The 22,969-nt window shown below is 35.4% G+C and overlaps 1 protein-coding gene across 3 annotated transcripts in view; it reads right to left on the bottom strand.

Annotated features, from left to right (window-relative positions):
* GABRB1 (gamma-aminobutyric acid type A receptor subunit beta1) overlaps positions 1 to 22,969 on the bottom strand; it is a 370,441-nt gene that overhangs the window by 9,904 nt on the left and 337,568 nt on the right. For 2 of the 3 annotated variants that reach the window (XM_039845134.1, XM_039845136.1), the window contains 3 exons: positions 13,813 to 13,950; positions 13,557 to 13,709; positions 10,455 to 10,699 (listed from right to left, as the gene is read on the bottom strand). In XM_039845134.1, coding sequence (XP_039701068.1) covers positions 10,455 to 10,699; positions 13,557 to 13,709; positions 13,813 to 13,950 — 536 coding nt within the window. The remainder of the gene's footprint in view (positions 1 to 10,454; positions 10,700 to 13,556; positions 13,710 to 13,812; positions 13,951 to 22,969) is intronic. The other variant, XM_039845135.1, reaches the window with a different exon arrangement.

The following is a 22,969-nucleotide window of genomic DNA, read 5'->3' as shown; positions in this document are numbered from 1 at the left end:
TTTTTTTTTTTTTTTTTTTGTTATCTTTACCAGGTTTTGGTATCAGGGTAATATAGGCCTCATAAAATGAGTTAGGAAGTATGGCCTCCTCTTTGATCTTTTGGAAGAGTTTGAGAAGAACAGGTATTAAATCTTCTTTGAATGTTTGATAGAATTCACTGTTGAAGCCATCTGGTCCTGGGCTTTTACTTTTTGGTAGGTTTTTGATGATTGTTTCAATTTGCATACTGCTGATCAGTCTATTTAGGGTGATTATTGAAATATGAGGTCTTCATATAGCCATTTTATCTTTTGCTTTCTGATAGCTCAGTGTTTCTATTGCTTCCTTATTCTTTACTGTTTTGTTTTTTTTTTTGGTTGGGTTTTGTAGATTTTCCCTCTGGTCCTTCTTGTTTTATGTTATATACTTCAGTTCTGAATCTTTGGCGTGTGGTTACCAATATGAATATGTAAAGGAAAGTTATATACATATAGTAGTCCATTTTCTTCGGCATGTGCCTCATCTCCATTTTCCTTTGAGAATTTAGATCTTTGAATCTTCCCCTTTTCTGTTATTGTTGTCTCAGTTTGCTCCTATGTATGCTGAACACTCATTACAATTTTGCAATAGCAAATCTCTTTTTATTGTTTAAGCTTATAATGACTTGTTCTTAATAAAGGTTGCACTCTTTTGCTCTTATCTACCTGCTAGTCACCTTACTCATAATTATGTATTTTTTTGTCATTTTGTTTTAGGTGAGCTGACCCCTTTCAGTATTTCCTGTAATGCAGGCCTTGTGGTGGAAAGTTCCCTCAATTTTTGTATGTCTGGAAAGGTCTTTATTTCTCCTTCATATCTAAAGGAGAGTTTTGCTGGATACACTATTCTTGGCTGGTAGTTCCTTTCATTTAATTGTTTTAATATTTGATCCCACTCCTTTTTTTGCTTGTAGAATTTGTGCTGAGAAGTCCAATGATAATCTAATTGGTTTTCCTTAATAGCTTACTGTCTTCTTTTCCCTGGCTGCACTGAGAATTCTGTCTTTGTCATTGATTTTTGATAATTTTAATACAATATGTCTTGGTGAAGGCCTTTTTGGGGTTGCGATAATTGTGCGTTCTGTTGATTTCTTGAATTCCAAGCTCCAGCTCATTCCTTAGATTTGAGAAATTCTTGTCAACTATTTGTCTGAAAATGCTTTCTAATCCCTGCTCCTTTTCCTCCCCTTCGAGAATGCCCTTTGTTCTTATGTTTCCTCTCCTGATGGTATCAGCTAGTTCTTGTATTTCTTTCATTCTTCAGTGTCTCTCTTCTTTCTTCTGATTTATTTCTTGATTTCTGTCTTTGATATCACTCATCTTTTCCTCCATTTGGTCTACTCTATTTCCCAAGTTTGCTATTTCATTTTTCATCTCTTTCAGTGTATTCTTCATCTCCAGAAGTTCTATTTTTTTTTTTTTTTTTTTTAGGGTTTCAATGTCTTTGCTAAAAAACTCATTATGCTCATCTAGTTTTTTTCCAATTCCTGGAAGTTTTGATATGAATTATTTTGGACCTCATTGAGTTTTTTCAGAAGTACATCCTGAATTCTCTGTCATTTAATTTGCATATTTCTATGTCTGTAAGCTTATTTTCTGGAGATTTGTCTCTTTCTTTCTGAGCTGCCTTGTCACCTTGGTTGTTCATGGTGTTTAATGGACTATTTCTTCGCCTAGGCATTAATGGAAGTGCATTCTGCCTTTTATTCCAGGAAGAAGCTTTATTATATAAAGGTCTTTCTTTAGCCTGTTGCTAAGAAGGTATTTTTCTTTTAGTTTCCAATAGGTGGCGTCTAAGCCTCTTGGATCCCTGCTTTACATAAGATCTTAAAAATACCTTTTATTCCTTTATAAATATTCAGTCTCACTCACTACCCTCAGTCTCAGTCCCTGTCAATGATAGTGACAATTTCAGTAGCATTTGCTCAGATTCCCCTGGGGCTCCGTAGTGTTTGGTCTTGGAGGATATGGGGGAAGATGCCCTTTTGGTTGGGGGCACCCAAGATGGGGGCTGCAGCTCACCCACATATTTTGCAACTGAGGCTGGTAATAATTAACTGTTGCTTCTCTGCCATCCTCACTTCTCTTCTGTCCCCACTTCTCTACTTTCTGCCTGATCCCTGAGCACTACCGGTTTGTGGAGCTCACAGCTCTCTCAGGCAGGGCTGTTCAGCGAACCCGCGACACCTTCTCCCCTACCCCTCCTCTAGCAGGGAGCTCTGGCCCGAGAGGCAGCTTCTTTGTTTCTCCCAGTCCACCATCCGACTCCCGCTGTTCTGACCTGTGGTAGCTCTTATTTGCAGATCCCTCGTGCAGACGTGGTTGTGTACGGGTTGGTTTTTTTTGTTGTTGTTGAGTTTTGGATGTTCAGCTTATTGTTGTTTCAAAGGGAGAGATCTGGGGACATCTCTCACTCTGCCATGTTTCTGACGTCCTCCAAGCACTTATTTCTGAGGGTAGTTTCAAAAGACTAAATTCCAGAAACCATTGATGCAATGACTGTATTTTTTCCCTCAGTAGAAACCATAAGCAAATGTACAAATTTATTTTTCTAGCTTGAATCTAGCCTTTCTTCCACCCTCTCATTCTCTTTTTCTCTCTGCCTCCAACATCCCCAAACAGTGCCTTAAGCTGTGAGAAATGTTGCCACTCACTGAATTTAATTGTTTTGGATATTTTCAATATACAAATTTAGCAAAACTCATTTCAGTGTAATTGGAATAAAATATAATCTTGTTTTCAGTGGCAGTTTTAAAGCCCTGTTGAGAAATACCTCTAGATTCAATCTACTTTGCAAACATAAATTTATTTCCTTCTTGCTAGCCAATTTAATTAAATTCATATTTATTGAGTGAGTCTGAAGTACAGAACAGGAAGCCACATGAAATGATGCTGGCCACAGAGCTGCCCTCCAGAGACCTGCAATCTACTTAATGAAGCTTGAGAGAGGGACTGGCTGCCTCCACTTGTGGAGAACGGAGAGCCACAGAGCCACATCTTCTATCTGCCCATCCTTCTCATATGATGTACTCATATAACGTGCTGCTGCTGTCAGTCATTTGTTCTCACCAGGGCTGCCAACCCTCATTCTCTTGGCCTCAAATTTCTAAAACCTTTTCCTTTGGTGGGAGGAGGAGAGGAGGAAGAGATGAGAGGCTTTGCTGGAGATTATTTGCTTATCTCGACAACTAGTGGTAGAAGTAAAAACTTAAATATTTTGAGAAGCGGTCGGTTAAGTACAAGCCAACATAAATCTAAACAACTACACATTATATTATTCAATAAGTAGAGAAGATAAAGATAAAACGAAACAATTGTCAATTTTCTAGAACATTATTCAGGTAGATAAATTATTCCTGGATCTCTTTCTTTCCCTCATGTCTCCCATTCAATGTATTAGCATATTCTAGTGACTCTACTTTTAAAGACAACCTGATCCTGACTACTTCTTGATGCATAATTGATCTTCCTCTTTCCAGGAATGCAGCCCTATAGTCTTTTGTCTACATAGCAGCTGGAGAGATCCTTTTAAAATGTAAGAGATCATGTCTCTTCTGTTTAAATCCTCTAGCTATCTCCTGAGACATAGAATAAAATCCAGATTTCTCATTTGAATCCACAAAGCACCGTGTGATTTGGTTCCTTCAGGCATCTCTGCCCTCATTTCTTACCACTCTGCCCCTTGAACACTGCTCCAGCCACATTGACTTTTTGTTGACTGTCCCTTGATGCTCCTAAAGGGCATTTTTACCCACTGTTCCTCTCTCCTGGAATGCTCTTGGCCAGGTTGTTACCTGGTTAGCTTCTCATCATTTTCTTTCCTTCATTTATCATCATTCATCATTATATCATGTGAGCTACAGAGGGGCAGCTGCTTTTTTGCTGCAATTGTTTGTCACTGTATGTTCCCCTTACTCTTCCAGATCCAAGGCTGAGATTCTTCTAAGGAGGGGCTGATAAATATCTGCAGAATGGGGAACTCTGAAACTCAAATTTAGAGCTATTTCTCTGAGCTCTGCTTGGGTTTCAGTGGCCAAGGACACCTGAGAATCTCTAGGATGGTGGTTCTCAGACATCACTGTGAATCGGAGTCAGTTGAGAAGCTTGTTAAAAATACAGGTTTGAGCTCATTTCATTCTAGATTAAAATCTTCCCAGTCTGCATTTTACACAAACATTCCAAGTGTCCTACTTGGTTCTGGCATACTCGAAAATTTACAAAGCAGTTACTTTATTTCTAAACAATTAATAATTAATTTTAAATATGTGTTGTTAAAGCCTGAGTGATACATGACATGAAGGCTGGAGAATAATTTCTTAAGTTGATATAAGTGGAAATTTGTTGAGCTTTGAGTAGAGAATGATAGAAACAAGAAAACAAAAACTATACATAGGGCATTTTCCACATGGGCAAAGCATTCACTGGTTGCTTAGGGAGTCCCAGTATTTGAGATGATTCCTTTTAGAATTAAATATAAAATGCATTATAACCAGCAAATTCATTCAATTCTGAATTATGCAAATAAAGATCATTTTTCAGATTCACCTTCAGTGAATCCTCTTAAAATGTTCATCCAAAATCTCAGCAATGTTTTGTTCTTCAGGTATAGAAAAAGTAATGAATGGCCACAGTAATGAATGATTGCTTTCATATAGTTGAAGAAATATTTAGAATGCATAAAGTCAATACATATGTGAACATCTTGAGGTTTGTAGAATACTAACCACTTAAGTGGTTAAGTCCTTATTACCGTATCTCATCAGGTGAAATCTTCTACTTCGCTGCATTAGCCAGAGTTTCCTAAGACAATCAACACAGCACTTCTACTTTATTCCTCGTAACTGGAGGAGATTATGAACTAAAAGCAGAATAGAATTATCAATTAGCTTAGATTCTAATGTAGAAATTTTAGGAGAAGGGAATAGTTGAGAAAAGATACATTAGGGCCACTTAAACTGTCAACACAGGTTAAAAGTAATCTGTCAATAATACACATATATTGTTACCAGTGACTGTCCCTAACAAAAAATAAATATTCTTCATTAGAAAATATTTGTTATATATATATATATATATCAATTTCAGAAGATATCAGACAGTTCTCACTTTGAAAATGACTTAACATTTTTATTTTTTTCATGTAGGAATCTAGTAGGAAAAAAGTTCCTAATGACACATGAAATCTAAGAGCATGCCTACATTTTGTAATCAATTCGTACTTGGTTTGTTATTTTAAAAGGCAGTTAAGTGTCTGATTTGTGCTAGGCTTTGTGACAGGCATTGGAATACCAAATATAGAATATACGGTATCTATATTTAGGCCTACTTTGTTTTTCTTTGCAGCATTTATTATTACCTGGCATTACATGTGTGTTTGTGTGTGTGATATTCATTGTTGGTCTCTCCCATCCAAATATAAGCTTTTGTTTTAGTCATTGCTATCTGTATCCCCAGCACATAGAGAGTATGGGCTCATTAAATATTTGTTAAATTAAAAGAGAGAGAGAGGTAAGCATAGGGTGCAGTGGAAAACTATAAGAGGAGCACCAAGTCAGCTTGAGGAGTGAGGGAAGACATCAGTCAAGAGGTGAATCAGGAGAACGAGCCAAACAAAACTTCTAAAGGGTGAACATGGCAATTTGGGAAAACTGTAAGTTTTTATTTCTGGAGCAAAGTGTATGTTGGTGAATGAGAGAGGGAGGAATAATAGGCAGAAGAAGAAAGAAGAATGAGATCACGATGGGCCTTGGATCCCACACTAAGGAATTTGGATATTTTCCTTTAGGCAAAAAGTCTGAGATGAGTTATGATGAATGCCTATTGGTTTGACCTAGCTGATACCATTGCCCCTTCCTCTGATCACATTGCCCTGACTTCCTTTGGTGTGTGTGGTGAAGGTGGGCCTGATTGCATCTTCTAGGCTCTAGGAACCAGCATGTGACCCAGATTTGAGCCTTTAGTGTTTTCCATGGTCAGAGAGATTGCTTTGTGCATGAGAATATGACTCAAATTGGTCCTAAAAGACTCAATTTTAGGACTTTTTTGTTATGACTATTTGCTATTAGAAAGAATTTTTGTGCTGGGGTTGTAGAGCTTTAATGCTTACAAACTCTGGAGTTGTGGGATTACCATGAGAGAAGGATCTACTTGAAATAAAGCCCATGTAAAGGAAAACAGAATTAGGAGATGAAGAGAGATGTTTTCTGATGATATTATTTGAACATCTGGACATAAGCACATGTTGAACTAGAACTATGTCTGGACCATTCAGTTGTATTGGCAAAAAAAATCCCCCCTCCATTCTTGTTTCTTAAGCCAATTAAGTAAGTTTGATTTATTTCCTTGTTCACTAAAATAATCCTTGTTGTTTGGGTATAGAATAAAATGGGCAATGGGTGAGAGAGAGAGAGAGAGAGAGAGAGAGAGAGGAGAGAGAGAGATTTGGAGATTCTTGGAAAGGAAAATTAGACTGCTGAAGACTCTGAAGATTAGATAGGATTAACCAAGCCAGATCTGGGCAGGGGTTTGAGGGCTAAAGAAGATCATAAACTGTCATGACAGATTTCTCCAGAATCTAAGATGCTATGCTAGAATAGTTAAAGTTTTATCAAAAAGCTGAGGGAAGTGTCCCATTTGGCCTGAGGATGAGGCAGTGATGTGGGGCCCTGAGTCTAGGTTAAGAATCTAATATAGATATTTAGCTGTTCCAACATAGACTTAAAAATAGAGCTGTTTGCTTTCCTGATGCACTCTGTATCTTAGAATTTGTTATAATACAAAGCTGATTTACAGTTAAAAATTTGTCTGAAAGTATAGGTGTCTAAAATTGTAGATGACTCACCATGAAGAATAAGAATGGGGGAAATAGGCCAGATTACAGTATCAGTATTTGATTCTGAAGAGAAAATTCTATTTCTTGAGTATTGGAATTGCAACTGCACATTTGGTGTGAATTTTTGGCAGATTCCAGCAATGTCTCTCATGACTTAGAATGACTTTGAATCAGTCTCTCATCACAGACCACTCATGCAACCATTCCATCTTAGGTGGATCTATATGCAAATGGGTAGGTATTGTGGCCAGCATACATAACCATATACGTTCCAGGTTAGTATAAAAGTGGCAGAGAAGTAGCTTATTTACAACCTAGTTGTACTGTGAAATCTATCTTTGAAAACTCTAAATACCATTTCTAGTTTTAAATGATGCCTGAGGGGTTCATAAATCTACAATCTTTATCACCTTAGAGGCTGAAACTCTCCTAATGTCTGGATTCAGCATCTGTACTCATAAAAAGATGCTTCAGTACAGCTGGTGGAAATATAAATCAAGTCAAAGCAAGCACTTCTGAGGCTTTAGTGCAGATACCCCTTGACATGATCGCCCAACCAAGGCTATCAAAAATAATGTGTGATAAATGATCAGTGCCACTCTATGCTTCAGGATACCAAGGCAAATATTAGGGATCCTTAAGATGAAAATTGTCTGGGACTACAGCACATATGTCATTTGAATTCAACTGTTTATGAGTATCCAAAAAAAAAGGGGGAATCATTCAACCATTATATGAAAGAAAAATCTAATATCATTTTCTATTTTTTTAAATTCAACCAGGGGGTAGCATTTTTTAATACGATGCAGGTTGCATTATTATCTTAACTGCTGGAGATGATACTCTGAACAGATGACGTTATACACTTGCATTGTTACTGACACATTGTCTGAGCCTCTGGTTTTAGAATGTGATAAGAAAGTTAGAAACTGGAAAATCTGAGTAGCTGCAGGGGAAAAGCTGTTATAATTACAGATGTCATGCATCATAGTTCCCTTCATTTGAGGGTTGATTCTCTTACTAGGTTTTGCTTCTTTTCAGTTACTCTTCCATGTCTTCCAGCAGATTTTTAAAAATCCTTGCTCAGGGTTTATAATTTTTAATCTGATACAAACTCCTCTGGCATGACTTAACATGATTTGATTTTGAATTTTGTCCTAATTTGCTACTTATTTTTCTGTGATAAGCATTTGTGGATATCCTAGTCTACTTTTCCATGGATAAAAACACATTTTTTTTTCTTTTTTAAATGTTTCATCTGACAATTGAAGGCTTTTCCTACAATTTCTCCTGAAACTCAGATTTTAAAAAGTCAATTCACCTCAGTTGTTTCCTGATTTGAGATCCAATGAAATCTTACTATGTGTAAATCCAGTGTTATTCAAATAGCCTGTTTATAAAATGAAGATTAGTTAAAGGGGAACATTTTATTTATTTATTAGCCTTCTACTAAGTCCTCTTCAGAGCAATATATATTATACATCTAGATATAATATGCCATATGAGACTTTCTTTCTGCCTTTATTTGTCCCTTAGCACCTTAGAAAAGTTCTGGTGTGGAATCATGGCAAGTGCCCAAAGAGTTTGATTAAAATGTGCTTTATAATCTTTTTATTTAATAGGAATAAATAAATTTCAGTTTGTTTGGCCTTTCTATTTAATTACCTCTCCAGAAAACAGTGCTTTTCTAGACAATTGAAAGGCCTTGTTTTCTCCTTTTTATCTTTCCAATTCTACCTTTAAGTGTCCATCTAGTTCATATCTTCTGAATTTTCCTACCAGTGAACCTATACCACTTTATTTATGTAGAGCTTTCCCCCATGATATATCAGTTAACACACATTCCAGGTTATGCAGACAGCCTGCTAGTCACTTCAGAAGGCAACTGAGATGGGGATGGGAATAGAAAAGAACTGGCCTTTCAGATATATTCCTCAAAATAAATGCTGTTCTGTCTCATTTTATAATCCAGTCACCTCAGATGAGTATAATTTTCTTTCTTAGCAAGACTAGAAGATTCTTGAGGGGAAATTCTGTGCCTATCCCTTCTCCCATAGCATCAAGCATAGTGTTTCATACAAGAGTAAAAATTTATTCAAATGTGTTGCTTTAGATTTTGACCATGTGGCTAAATCTATATGTTCCTTGCTTATAATTTTCTAATTACCTGACAGTGTTCATCCAAATTTATTATCGTAGTAAAGAACATGAAGGTATATACACTTTGAAGATTCATAATTTGGTTTCTGCCTGATCCCCCAACCCATCTTATGCTACTCTATTTTCTCCCTCACTTTCTGTGCTCTTGCTACATTGCTCTTCTCTCAGTACTTTAAGACAACAAACAATTCCTTCCTCAAAGCCTTTGTACTTGTTATTTACTTTGCCTAGATTGAACATGGCATGGTTGCTACTTCTCATCACTTAGGTCTCAGATCAAATGGTAAATTCTTCAAAATGGTCTTCCTGATCACCTGATCAAAGTTCCCTGTTTTCTCTAACCTGAACCAAATCATTCTCTTGCCCATTACTCTGTTTTACTTTATTCATAGCACTTACTATGATCTAAAATTATCCTCTTAATACTGTTTGTCCGTGTATTGCCTGTGTTCCGACAATAGAATCTAAATTCCATGAAGGCAAGGAACTTTGTCTTGTTCAGAGATGTATCCCCAATGTGGCTAAACAGTGGCTAAATGAATAAATATTTAAGTTGTCACCTGGGTGCCATCTTGAAAACAATTTCTAGTGGATACAGTATTTCAATGTACATAATTTTAAATTGACTCCAATGAAAATGGCATAGAATTAGAGGCTACAGAGACATTTAAAAAAATAAACAGAGCATTAATTTTAATTTAATTCCACCCAGTGACAGCATAGGTCATTAGATCTATCAATGAAAAGCGAAAGATAAAGAGTGACAATGTCTTATATATAATGATAATAGCTAATACTTACTGAGTACTTATTATATGCCAGACTTAAAAAAAAAGAAACCTCATTTAGTCTTTATAACAACTCTGTGAGATAGGTATACTATAATAATCTCCATTTATGGGTGATGACCTTAAGAGCAGATGTTAAATAAGAAGTTACATAGGTTGATTTGCCTGAAGTTATAAAGTCAAGTGAGTGGCTGAGCTGAGAATCCAGCTGGGGCAGTGTGATTCCAGTCTGTGGTTATAAGCATTGTGGTATAGTCCCTCATTTCCACTTTGGAGTAGAGAGTTTATTCACTTTAGTTATCTCACTTACTGATCAAGCAGATCTGGCTTTTATATATATATATATATATATATATATATATATATTATATATATATATATATATATATATATATATAGTTTTATAACGATATAGTTTAGGATAAAGAATAATGGACTTTGGGTTGAGTTTGAGGCTCAGGTAAGTGATTAATCTGTGTAAACTTTAACCTAACTTCTTTAACCCTCAGTTCCCAAATATGTAAAATCAAGAGTTGTCTGAGCCATATTTAAGACAAACTAATATTTTGGTTCTCTTTTTTCTGTGATGGAAGTCCTGAACACCATGCTGCTGATAAATTTTAGAAGACTATTGTTAGGAATATTTTATACGTTACCTGGACTTTGTTCATCTCTAGTTTGTTCTTCTCATTGGCGTTCTGGTTTTGTTTGCCAGCTCCCTTTTTCTGAGGGCCTTTTCCGAAGAAGATATAATTTACAAAAGCGTATTCCAGCAGAGCCAGGAACACAAACACAAAGCAACCCATCAGGTAAATATCAATTGCTTTGACGTAAGGAATCTTTGGCAGGGTCTCCCTGAGGTGAGTGCTGATGGTTGTCATTGTCAGCACCGTGGTGATTCCTGTGAAAAGAAAGGCACAGTTTAGCTGAACACACTTGTTAAGCTGCCCTTTCTAAGATTGACAGGACAGATGCCATTCCATTATTGGGGTCCCAGAATGATGGCAGTAACGTGATAAACTACTGTACAGAAAGGGCAGACATTTTGAAAGACAAAGCTGCAGACTCCCTACATAGTCCATTAAAAATTATAAAATATGATACACTGTTAATGGAGAATTGAAAACCACCCCCCCTTTAAAAAAAATAATAATGCACAAAGAAAAAAGCAAAGTAGTTGAAAAGGTCTAATGTCAAATGTCTCTTGTTTTGTTACATGCCCCATCTTTCCTCTTCCTTGTCTCCCTCATCTCCCTCCTAAATTTGTCCATGTGATTCTTATCCCCACAGCAGCTACTAGCAAACTGAAAGTTGATGACTAGTTTGAAGAGATCTATTTAATTTCATAAATCTGTAATACACTCAAATCACAAGGACAGTATTACGATTTAAAATAAGAAAGCATCATTCATAGTGAAATAACACTAAAAGCAATAACATATAAGAAAGTATGATTTACATCAAACATTTGCTTTATGTATTTGTTAGATATATAATTTTATTGCTTTGGTTTTTCAAATATTATCTCTAGTTTCTTGATTCCAGAGCCTACAATGAGTTAGTTCTCTGGAGTCGAGAATAAGATTTCTTTAAAAATTCAACTTGAGCTATTTAAAGAAGTTTAAGACTGTAAGCTCTTAAAAGGAAGATTCTATTTCACCTATTTTGTTAAATACAGAATTCTTAACCATTAATGTTTGTGTGGCTGCATAATAATATTTGGTGGTGATGATAGTGATGATGAAATGATAATTGAGAAAAACAAGAAGTGAGAAAGAAATTAAAATTTCATGTAGATAGTTTGAGTTGTAATACTAATATTACATACACATTTGTATACTGTTGTACTGTTTCAAACAGTTACATGGCTGTCATAGTTTGCTGAGTATGATATAGCAGATATAATATTCCCATTTTATAGCTGAATAAACAGAATGTTTTAAAAATTCTTAGGTTAGTTATTTTGCTGTAGATTACTCAGCTAGGAGCAAAAAAGCAAAGAAGTATTAAACAAAGGTATTTAAAATAAAAGCAGAGAGATGGAAAGGTAAAATCTGAAACCTTATGATGGTCCTTAAAAATAAAGGCAGGAAATGTGAAATGAATTACTACAGACAAAGAAAAGTTTGCAAAGGATATAAAGGTAGAAAATGAAAAGGAAAAATTAACTTAGCACTCATTTGCCAACCAGATTATTCTAGACAGACTTCCTGATTTGACTAGTTATCTTTTAGAAGAACAGATAAAGTAGGAAGTCAAAACTACTATACACAAAGTTAAAATAGTTTAGATCAGTGATGAATTCAGCTGTGCTTTACTGTATGAAATGCCATTATTTCTTTGAATAAAATTTTAAATTTCACCTAATACAATTCTAACTAATGTCTTTGACAGAAACAAACAATTCATTTAAAACTCCACTAAATGCATTTCTGTTTTTACTAGTTGATTTTTAAGCAAGATAGATGAATAAATAAATCTCTTTTTTACATAGATAAGTTTTAAAATATTATGGATTTTACATTTCAAAGAACAGGTTAAGTCAACACCTTTATATGCTGATATCTCTAATCAAAATATCAAACATCATTAGCTTTGAGGATAGAAATATAAAGAGAACCACAATTCATGACCTTGACTGTTGTTATTCCCTGCTGTGGACATCATTCAATGTTTTTCCTTAACCATAGCATACACATACTCATGTTCACATTGAATATTATGCGCAGATATAATATGATAAACTATTTGTTTACTTTCCTCAGTCTTGGAATGGTCAAAGGTTAGTAAGTGGCTGCCAGCACTTGACTTTGTTAGTCTCATGTTCTCAGCCATTGGAAATGAGCTCTAGAGATGACAATTAGTTTAGGTGCGAAGGAGTATGCTGATCATTTAATCCATTTCAGTAGTCTCAGAAGAGAAAAGATGTGTATGTCAGCTTAGTTAAAAAATATGCTTGTGTGTGTGTGTGTGTGTGTGTGTACATGCATAAGAATAAGCCCCAGAAAGTGATAACTGAAATGGCTCTATGATCAAATAATGAGAAAGATCCACACATGCTCTGATTCATCAAACAGATCTTATTCATTCTAATTTTCCAAAAAACCATATAAAGTTTTTAATATAGCCTTTTAACTTGCAGCAATTACTCAACCACGGCAAGATTAATCCTGAAGTTTGCTCCCCCAGGAAGGAAACCATTTTAATTTTGCCCTGATCACAAATCATTAATATGGCTCATGAATTGTATATTCCTTAGTCAACTGCAATGAGCTCCATTTAAGGGACACTCAGATCAATGATTTAACTTTAGTTAGTGTTTGAGAGATAGTATTTCTCAACAATTGACATAGCTTGTTAATAATCATGATGCTTCGCTTTTTCGAAATCCATTTGAGAATAATGCATTATAAATGTTCTTCACTGTAAAAAATGGAGACCAAAGAGAAAATCATCACAAAGTTAGTAAAAATTAGTGTAATGAAAATTTAAAAAATAATCAAAGAAGCACTTATTGTGTTGAACATACTCTAAGACCTTTTTTTTTTATTATTATTTTGGTAAAATGATAAAAGATATTACGTGGTAAAACTTTCACTCTGTAAGTGCCTACATTTAGATGTTTTATTATCAAGTACTCTTATGGTAATCTCGTTCTGTGGCTTGCTATGAAAGAAGCCCTTGCCTATCATTCCTAACATTGGTTCTTTGTTTGATGTAAATCCCACCAGCTCTCTGCTGTGCTGAGAATGCATTACCTAGTGCGACTCTGGCTGCAGATGCATCATAGTTGATCCAAAAAGACACCCAAGACAGAATTGTAATCAGTGTGGAAGGCATGTAGGTTTGCAAAATGAAGTAACCAATGTTTCTCTTTAGACGAAAACTTAGTGACAGTCGTGGATATGCCCCTGAGTTGAAAAAAATCAGAAAAAAAATCAGATCATCATTTAGTCAAAGTCATCTTCTTTCTTTCATAGTGCTCCAAGTGCACTTTTGGGGAAACATCCTCACCAGTTGTGAACTCCACCTTCTTGGACACCATCTTGTAGTCAACAATTGAAAACTGAGGAAGCTCAATTTTGTTAACTCCAGTTACTGCTCCTTCTCCTCCATTCCAATAAAACTCAATGTCATCAGTGGTATAGCCATCTGAAACCAAGAATATATCATAGTTAAATCTAATTCAATTGGTCTAGAAATTCATTTTGATGACTAGGAGTCGAAGAGAAAATTTCCAGTAAGTGATGGTAAGATGACAGTGCTGTAAATAAGGACGCTATGTAGGGCTCATGTTGAGTGCAACTTCTGATGGGTTAGTTGTGGCTGCAAAGAGAAGATGGGTGCATCTCGCTTTAAGTTCTGTGATCATTTAATGATAAATCTGATATCACTGCTGAATGTTTATTCTCATTGTGTCTACCAATGAACACTCTTTGGGGGATGGCTAGATTCCTAGATTTTTATTATACATCATTTAACAACAAGTACAACAATAATCGAGCACATATTTATTAAAAAGAAAACAGAAAGGGTAAAAAATAGAATATAATTAAAGACCAAATTTACACATACCAGTTAAAGGATTGAGACATTTAAAAAATATATAAATTTCTTTTTTAAAAAAACTAAGCAAGCTTCATATATTCTGATTATTGTTTATAGGTGAAAATTTTAAGAACTACATGAATTCTTGATGATAATTTGGTATCTTAATACTTGTGAGGGTAAGCATTAGTTAATTTAAGGGGAATGTGTGGAGGATTATAGATTGCAATAGAAAGGTCCACCCTAAAGCTTGTTCTCTTTCTCCTTCCACTTCTGCTTCTACTTGTCAGGGATCTAGTTGGGTTATGGTCATATTTAAGAGTAACTTGCATTAACAAAAGTATGTATGTATATATTTAAAAATCTAAAAATTTCTTAAGGAATATAGAAAGCTATATTTGTCTCTACCCGCTAGAGATAAAGAAGATCTAAATTTATTTTCTATTTATATTCACCTCCAATAAAAAAAAAAAACATTAAATCTTTTTCCATTAGAATTACTAGGGCTTATGTTTCAAAGGTAAATTATAATAAACATTATGCTGACCTACTTTTAATTAAAGCTAGTAAAAATATTTTGAAGAGATAAAAAAAGAATATATTTAAAATTTAGAACTGGAATGCCAAGGCACCATCAACATATCACTGTAAGAATGTAAGATAATTTAATCTATTTTTCCTTTTTTTTTGAGGGAAAATAAACCTGAGTTAACTTTATTGCTTTAAAAATTTCTAACTTCTCTTCAAAAAGCTTTTGTTTGAATTCTTATCTCTGAATTCATTGAACTCACAACTGTTTTATATTTGTTACTTTTGCCACTCTATAGAGATTATTATTTGCTGTAAATATTGCAATTTATTTTACTTTATTTTATCTCTCTTTAAACCATATCTTTCTAGGTCCAAGAACTTTCCCTCTCTTGATAGGGTAATCTTCCATATTCAGTACTAATTTTATAATAATCCAAGTATAGGCATAAAAATAGAAGACATATACTTTTAGCTATATCTCTTGGTGTCTGAGAGGCTATGAGACTCTCTTTATTTATTAAAATTAGAAAGAGCTCCATGAGACTTACTGGCATATTGAAGATTTATACCAATTTTGGGTATGGGTTTGTAAGACTGATTCTTCAAATCTTTTTGAGAATTTGACATAAAGTTATAAACTTCTGAACTCAAGATAATGAGAAGACAAGCCATTATTGGGAGAAAATATTTGCAAAAGACACATCTTATAAAGGACTGTCATCCAAAATATTCAACAATTTGTATATTTTGGATTCAACAATAAGAAAACAAATCTAATTTAAAAATGGGCTAAAGACCTTGACAAACACCTCACCAAAGAAGATATACATATGGCAAATAAGCATATGAAAAAGGCGCCACATTATATATTGTCAGAGAAATGCAATTTGAAACAATAATGAGATACTACTACACATCTATTAGAATGGTAAAAATCTGGAATACTGACAATACCAAATACTAGTGACAATGTGAAGCAATAGGAACTCTCATTCATTGCTGGTGGGAATGCAAAACTCTACAGCCACTTTGGAAAATAATTTTTCAATATCTTATAAAAATTAAACATATTTTTACTACACAATCTAGTAATTGTGCTTCATGGTATTTACCCAAAAGAGTTGAAAACATATCTACACAAAAACCTGCACATAGATGTGTACAGATGCTTTATTAATAATTGCTAAAACTTGGAAGCAACCAAGATGTCTTTTGGTACGTGAATGGATATGTAAACTGTGGCACATTCAGACAATGGAATATTATTCAGTGCTAAAAAATTATCAGCTATCAACCCATGAAAAGACATAGTGGAAAGTTAAAGACATATTACTAGGTGAAAGAAGCCAATCTGAAAAGGCTGCATGCTATACGATTCCAGCTATATGACATTCTGAAAAAGGCAAAACTATGGAGACAATAAAAAGATCAAAAGCAATAAGAAATAAATAATTGCTGTGCTTATTACAGATAAAGGTTAATTTTATTCATTTATGAAGAGCTTTTATAAACAAAAAATGAAAAGAACCAAAAACCTAATGACAAAATGGGAAAAGGATACAAATAGACAGTTCACTGAAAAAGGAAAAATGACCAGCCTCGATGATAATAAGAGATATGCAAATTAAGATTAAATCTATATCAAGATACAATTTTTGCTTTATAACTTGGAAAAAATTCACCAACTGATGACACATTGTATTGCTGAGCATGTGTGGAAGCAGATATTCTCATATGGTGAGAGTATAATTTGGTATGACCCATACCAAAATATAAATGTATATACCTTTTGACCCAGCAATTCTATTCTAGAAATTTGTCCTACAGATTAAATTTCACAATTGTGAAGAGTGTCTGTACAGGATTATTCATTATAGCACTGTTTCTTATAGCAAAATATTTAAAGCGATGTAATAGAGGAGTGGTTAACTAAATTATGGCACATTAATGTGCTATTATAAAGCTGTAAAAATGAGGAAGTTTTTATATATAATATAAAAAATTATCTGAAGCTAACTTTAATTTAAAAAACCAAAGTTCAGAATGATAATGTTTATAACATGCTAACATGTATAAAAAGCTGGGAAAAGCAAAAATATATTTGCGTGAACTTGTATATGCATAAAAAAACTCTAGAGGATCAGATAACAAACTAACAATTATATTTTCTTTGGAGAGTCTAAGAAGATGGGCAATAGGTATGAAAGAAAAATTTTCACTATATATTTTTAAATTTTTAGATTTTTGAATAAATATATTTTTAAATCAAAATGTTAAATTTAAAATAAGGAAATCCTAGAATCTTGAAGATATTCTACATGTGAGCAATGTTCTCCAATGTGAGGTTTCAAATTCATACAACCAGTGTGACTATAGCATGGGGTTTATTCAGGAAAAATTTAGCTGCAGAGACATAGTGGAGCACAAATTCCCCAAAGTTCTCATTATCCTACTGCTTAGACTCATTAGAGTTAGACTAAGTGCACTGCAGCCATGATTTGAGAAGAGACAAGCCCTGCCTTGTAATACTGTACTTTTTTATAGGATTAGATGGACAGTTGTATGATCACATGATTGTGAGACAACGGAGGGTCCTGGTGGAGGAGGTGAACTGGTGATAAAGGCATAGCCTTATGAACTCAGCCTCTGCTTCTGTCCAGTTAACTTGGATCTGCTGAGTCTGCTCTCTGCCGGGAAGAGAGGAATGAGCCTCCAGGGACATACAGATCTGTCTCTTTTCAGAGCCATAAAAGTGTCTTTCTATCACCACAAAATCAGATCAGTTAAAAAGTTCACAGTATCCATGAAATAGAAATGATCCAATTGGCTTGAAAGAAGTGCTGATGCCAGGCCTGGGAGAAATTTTTCCCAAAGACCTTTTTTATATGATGCAAAATGCCTCGGCATCATCCATTTAGGAAGATGGCATAAGAAGTAAGCTTTTTTTTTTTTTTTTTTTTTCTCAAAAAGATAGATGGAATTAAAATAAGTACAGTTTAGTTTTAAAAAATCTTTTAAGGAGCCAAGACAATATATCCCAAACTTAAAGCTCTCTTAAGATACTCACATTTCACAAACAAATAGCTGTTCTATTCTGAGCTAGACTGCACATGATTTTCCTTTTAGCTGGCAACATAAAATATTTGAACTGTAAGTATTTGTTAGGGAGGAAAATTTTAAACCCAGTATCTTAGTAGGTGGTAAAAACAGGGTTGATAGAATAGAGCTTCATGTTAGCTTCTATGTGGTGTACACCAGAGGTACCTGCTTGCTGGGGGTCAAGCCCTATTCTAGGCACCAAAGGGATATGGTGGATTAGACTTGGCCCTGCTTTCCAGGGTCTCGATGTCTAACAGCAGTCTCAGAAAATTGTTAATCTGAGGGAGTCAGAGATGTATTTGCAGAGGATTTGGCCAGATGGTTGGACCAGGCCAGCCTGCCAGGGGGAATAACATGTAGAAGGAATAACATAAAGGAAGGATAATATCGGTGGGAAACTGATTTACTTCAAAAAGTTTACTCAATAAGCAACTTAATTTTAGCAAGAAAACTGAAATTTACAGGCAAAGTTGAGTATGTAAAAACACTATAACATCTTGAAGGATAAAACTAGGCTGAGAGGGGTAAAACAATTAGGTAATCATGACTGAGTGTGGGAAGAATTATAGACAGATACTCAAGGCAACTAGTCACAGTCCTTTCTGATTCCAATTGACTTTCATCAATTTGACAGTGTGCTTGCCTTGACTGAACAGAGCAATGTTGAAATTTACTTGGCTTATTTTAATCCCATTAGGCTCTGAGTTACTTGAAGTCAGGGACTGGTTTTCATTCCTTTTTGTACCTCAGTGTCCGGCCTATGTACCAAGTTCCTAGCATATAGTCAACATCCAATAAAACTTTATAGAATATTGGATTCTTGCTTCTTATCATCAGGGATCCTTGCTTTGTGTTACCAACCGTAACTTGACAAATAGGCATTAATGTATGTACATGTCTCTATTCATTCAATGAACAATTATTCTATGTTCTGAATATGTGCCAGGTGATGGAAGAGTACTGGAATTATAGTGGTGAATAAAACTAACGTTGCTCTTGTCCTCTTGGAGCTTGCAAAATGTTATACATTTCAACACAAAATTCCTTCTGTAGCAGGTACTGTGTGGATTGGCTTCCTTTAGCATGTGTTCTAATCGTCTTCAAGAAAGATTAAAAACTATATTTCCTAGATTTTCTTGCAACTAAAGGTGTGGATATGATTTAGGTTTCCTGGATTAGATGGAGTAAGTGATCTCAGAGGTGGTGTTTGAGGCACTCATTTTGTTGGTGCAAGTCATATAGTCTGGAACCAGGAATTCTGGTTTTAGCTTTTGTGCTCCTCAAGTCAACATGGTGGTGGGAGCTACCGGAACACCAGCTTCCTGATTGTGGTGGTGCTGTCAGTCACCTGGGAGGGCCAGTCTGCACTGAGGTTCTGGGAGTCTTTTCTAGTGGCCCAGCCTAGAGCCTACAATTTCAGTCTTTTAATTTTGTAAGCACCACTTCTTTGTTTTAAATCTCTTTCCGTTTAAGCTAGCCAGATGGGTTTCTGTTATCTGCAACAGAAACTGGATTGATACACTCTCTCTTCTAGGGAAGAATTATTTGCTCCAGGTTTGGGATTACCAGTGCTTTACATGAAAATCTCTGTTGTGGTTTGTGCCAGGCATTCATTTGATGTTTTATATCGTGCTTTTTACACACTGCTCTGTACTGACGGGGCTGGGCTCTCTCTGGCTTCATGTTAAACGATGCCCCTCAAAAGAACTGGCTGAGGATGAGAAGGTGGAAGAGGGAGGGCAGGCTCTTGATTCTGGCTCTGGTAGTGTGGTGGTGTCGCAGTTGCTTGTGATTGCTGACAGGGCAGTGGGGTGATTCCAGACTCTCACAGATGAAGAAGTGGCAGCATCTCCTTTGGCAACTCCACAAACATCTAGAACAGCACCTCTAATAGGATGGCAGCAGATTCAGACTCGTGGGCTCCAGCACAGGGCTGTTAGCAACTTCTGGCTTTTGCTCTTTTAGCACCCTTTTTAACTTCTACTTTTTCCTTTTCAAACCCTTTTAATTTTTGTAACCAATTCTCTCTATTAAATTCCCCTTTGGAAAACCTTGAGTGGTTTCTGCTTTCCCGATGAGATCCTGTCAATTATATAGTACATCTTAAAATACAAATATTTTATCTGTATACATAACTTTGTGTTTACCTCTGCCTTTTGTCTCCTTCATTTCTCTTTATATTATGTTTGGAGCAAGGATCTTCTTTTATTGCTTTTTTTTAAAAAAAGTTCCTGATGCCTAGAACAGATTCTATCTACAGTAAGCATCCCATGTGTATTTTTGAATCAATGAATTAGTGAATCTTTAGCGTTCTAAATTTATTTTCTCAAACTGGTAACCTGATTTAGGTAATTTATTTGGTAGCATTCTTGAGCTAAATTTATTACTTGATTAAGATGATTCTGCTCACAGGAACCTTAAAGGTAGATCTGGGCACCAAGGAAATGGAAAAAGCTGCTTGTTAATCTTAGGCTTATTGAGTAACTAGGTGATAAATTACAACCTCAAGCTGGTTTTTGAATTATAGGATCCTAGGGAAGAAACAAGTAAGCAATAATTAGAATTGAGAGTCCAGAGGTGGTTTGCAGTTTGGGGTTGAGAAGGGAAGAGGCAATGGGGAAGCCAAAATAGCACCTCTCATTGTCTCCCACTTCTGAAGAGCAGCAGAACAATTCAATGCCATGGACAAGAAAAGAGCTGGAATATGGCTACCGATCACTGCAGATTTCAATGCTATTTAACAGTTTATATGGTCAGTAGTTTGGGTCTATATTTCCAAGCTCACTTGCATTTTTTTAAAAAAACTTAAACCAGTTAGGCTTAGTGTTCAAGGTACTGAGATAATCATGGATTATTTGGGAAAAAAAGATTGCTCATTCTATTTCATGTAGAAGATTGAGTTCTCATGGGAGCAATAATAGCAGCTGGATCCAAAGGAAAGAATAGAGGCCTAGAAATACACTATTATTCAAAGGTTACACAAGAACATTTGCTACAGAGAGAGAACATCAATTTACTCACACCTAAACAGCCTATTTACCAAAGGTTTTCCTTTATGAACCAGTGACTTCACACAGTGTCTCAAAGCCCGAACACTTGAATACCAAAGATGCTGTTTCCTAGCAACAATAACTACATAGAAGCTCTCAAATTTTCCTCTCAGCCCCTGGGGACTTCTTAGTGGTGCAGAAAGTACAGATAAAATTAAGTTGGTGTCAGCGGATGAGAATGCATGGAGCTAGTACAAGTGCAGAAGTATCTGGATGTTAATATTCCTCTTTGCTATTTGAAACACTCTATTTTGGATGCATTTTATAATTTGGAAATAAAAATTACTCCCCACTGTGTTTAATAGAGCTGGGAGGGAGGATGGTCTAAAATTGTACTTAACTGGGTTTTAGATAATGCAGAAATTTAAGCTTTAAATCCATGAGTGGGCCTAAGTAAATGTATTTCCCTTTGTGGAGCAGCCATAGCTTTATCTCAGATTTCATTGGGTAGGGCTTGATTGGCTTAGGCCAATCATTAAAATATTATCGCCTTTGCTACTGATGACTGGCTCAGGATTAAGCAATAGCCCAGGTCTAAGACAATTAGTTTATAGCAGTCCCCTGGCCAAATTAATTGTTCAGAAATAGGCTTGTGACCGAAGTTGGTTCAGTCACAGAGAAACCCAGGACTTTTGTTCAAAAGTTGGGGGAGAGAAAAATTTTCTTTTCTTTTAGTTATTGACAAACGAGAAACGCTGAGTGGAGAGTGGCCAGTCCAGTTATAGGAGCCAATATGTTCTCTTCCTGTTTACATCAGTCATTACTAGTACCTAAGCGAAATCACCCTCTTAATCAGCATTTCAGCTGTGGCTAGGAAATGACCTATTGAAATAAATTTAGTAGTCTGTCTCTTCCCAGTTTCTCCTACTCTTTCCACATGAGGGCAGAAATATTAAAAATTTATCAATATCTTTTCTATTGTAGCTGTGTAGATCCTTTCCATGACAACATTTTTAGATGTTTGTAATTGTGCATCTTTACCATTTTTCTGGTCTCATGTTACATTTTCGCATGCTTTATGTCATGCCTATTCCACTCATGATATACTTGGTGTGGGTGGCGAGCAAAGATCAGGACTTTTCTTATTCTAGTCACCAGTTTTCCATTAAAGCAGCACAAATTCAAATTAGCTTTTTGACAGACATTATTTTTTTCCTTTGGACTCATTATGAGATCTAATATAGTGCCCGTTAAATTTTATCTAATTCGATTTGACTAGCTGTTCTTGCCTGTTGAGATTAGAAAGCCAATTGGGTCTAATCCTTCCAATGGCTCCAAATCTATTATAACATTTACGCTAAAGGCTAGTTTGTATTCCTTCCTCACTCATATCTGTATCTCCATGAAATCCTAAGAAGCAGCAAGCAAACAAAGGAAACCTGACAACCCACCATTTGAGTGATCATGTAGTCCCTAGAGATGGCCATCTCACTATTTTCTCAGGCAACTCAAGAATTATTTAGGTTTTAGATAATCATTAGAAAATATGTCCTTATAATAAGTAAAATCTTATCTTCTTGGAGAGTATTCATCATCTGATCCTGTGTTAGTAGAAGAAAAACCCAGTACCTTTTCTACATGACAGTACTTTCTGTTTTTAAAGAGACCTCTCATGAGCCCTTTTAGTTTTTTCTTCTCCAGGCTCTGGTCTTTCTCAGGATATCCACAGTCTATGAAGCTCTTCTCTGCTCATTAGTTTACAGTTTGCTTATATGACCCTTGAAGCATGGAGTCCCAAACTAAAAAGTAGCCATGTCTACCTTGTCTCTTCTATCTCTCGAGTTCTCTGGCTTCTTGCCCTGCATTGACTCTCTAGGTTAATCCTGTCCTGGTCATTGAGACACTCTTGACTGAGTTAGGAATTAAGCAGCAGCATATTAGGAATTATATAGTGTCCAGATATGTTTTCTGATGTCTTAAGTATCCCTTGAGTACCCATTCTT

This window comes from Pteropus medius, unplaced genomic scaffold (genome assembly GCF_902729225.1).
Source record: "Pteropus medius unplaced genomic scaffold, Ma_sr-lr_union100, whole genome shotgun sequence".
In the NCBI taxonomy this organism is placed as follows: Eukaryota; Metazoa; Chordata; class Mammalia; order Chiroptera; family Pteropodidae; genus Pteropus; species Pteropus medius.
The sequence above is the reverse complement of the archived record's forward strand: the minus strand, read 5'-3'. Positions and strand labels throughout refer to the sequence as shown.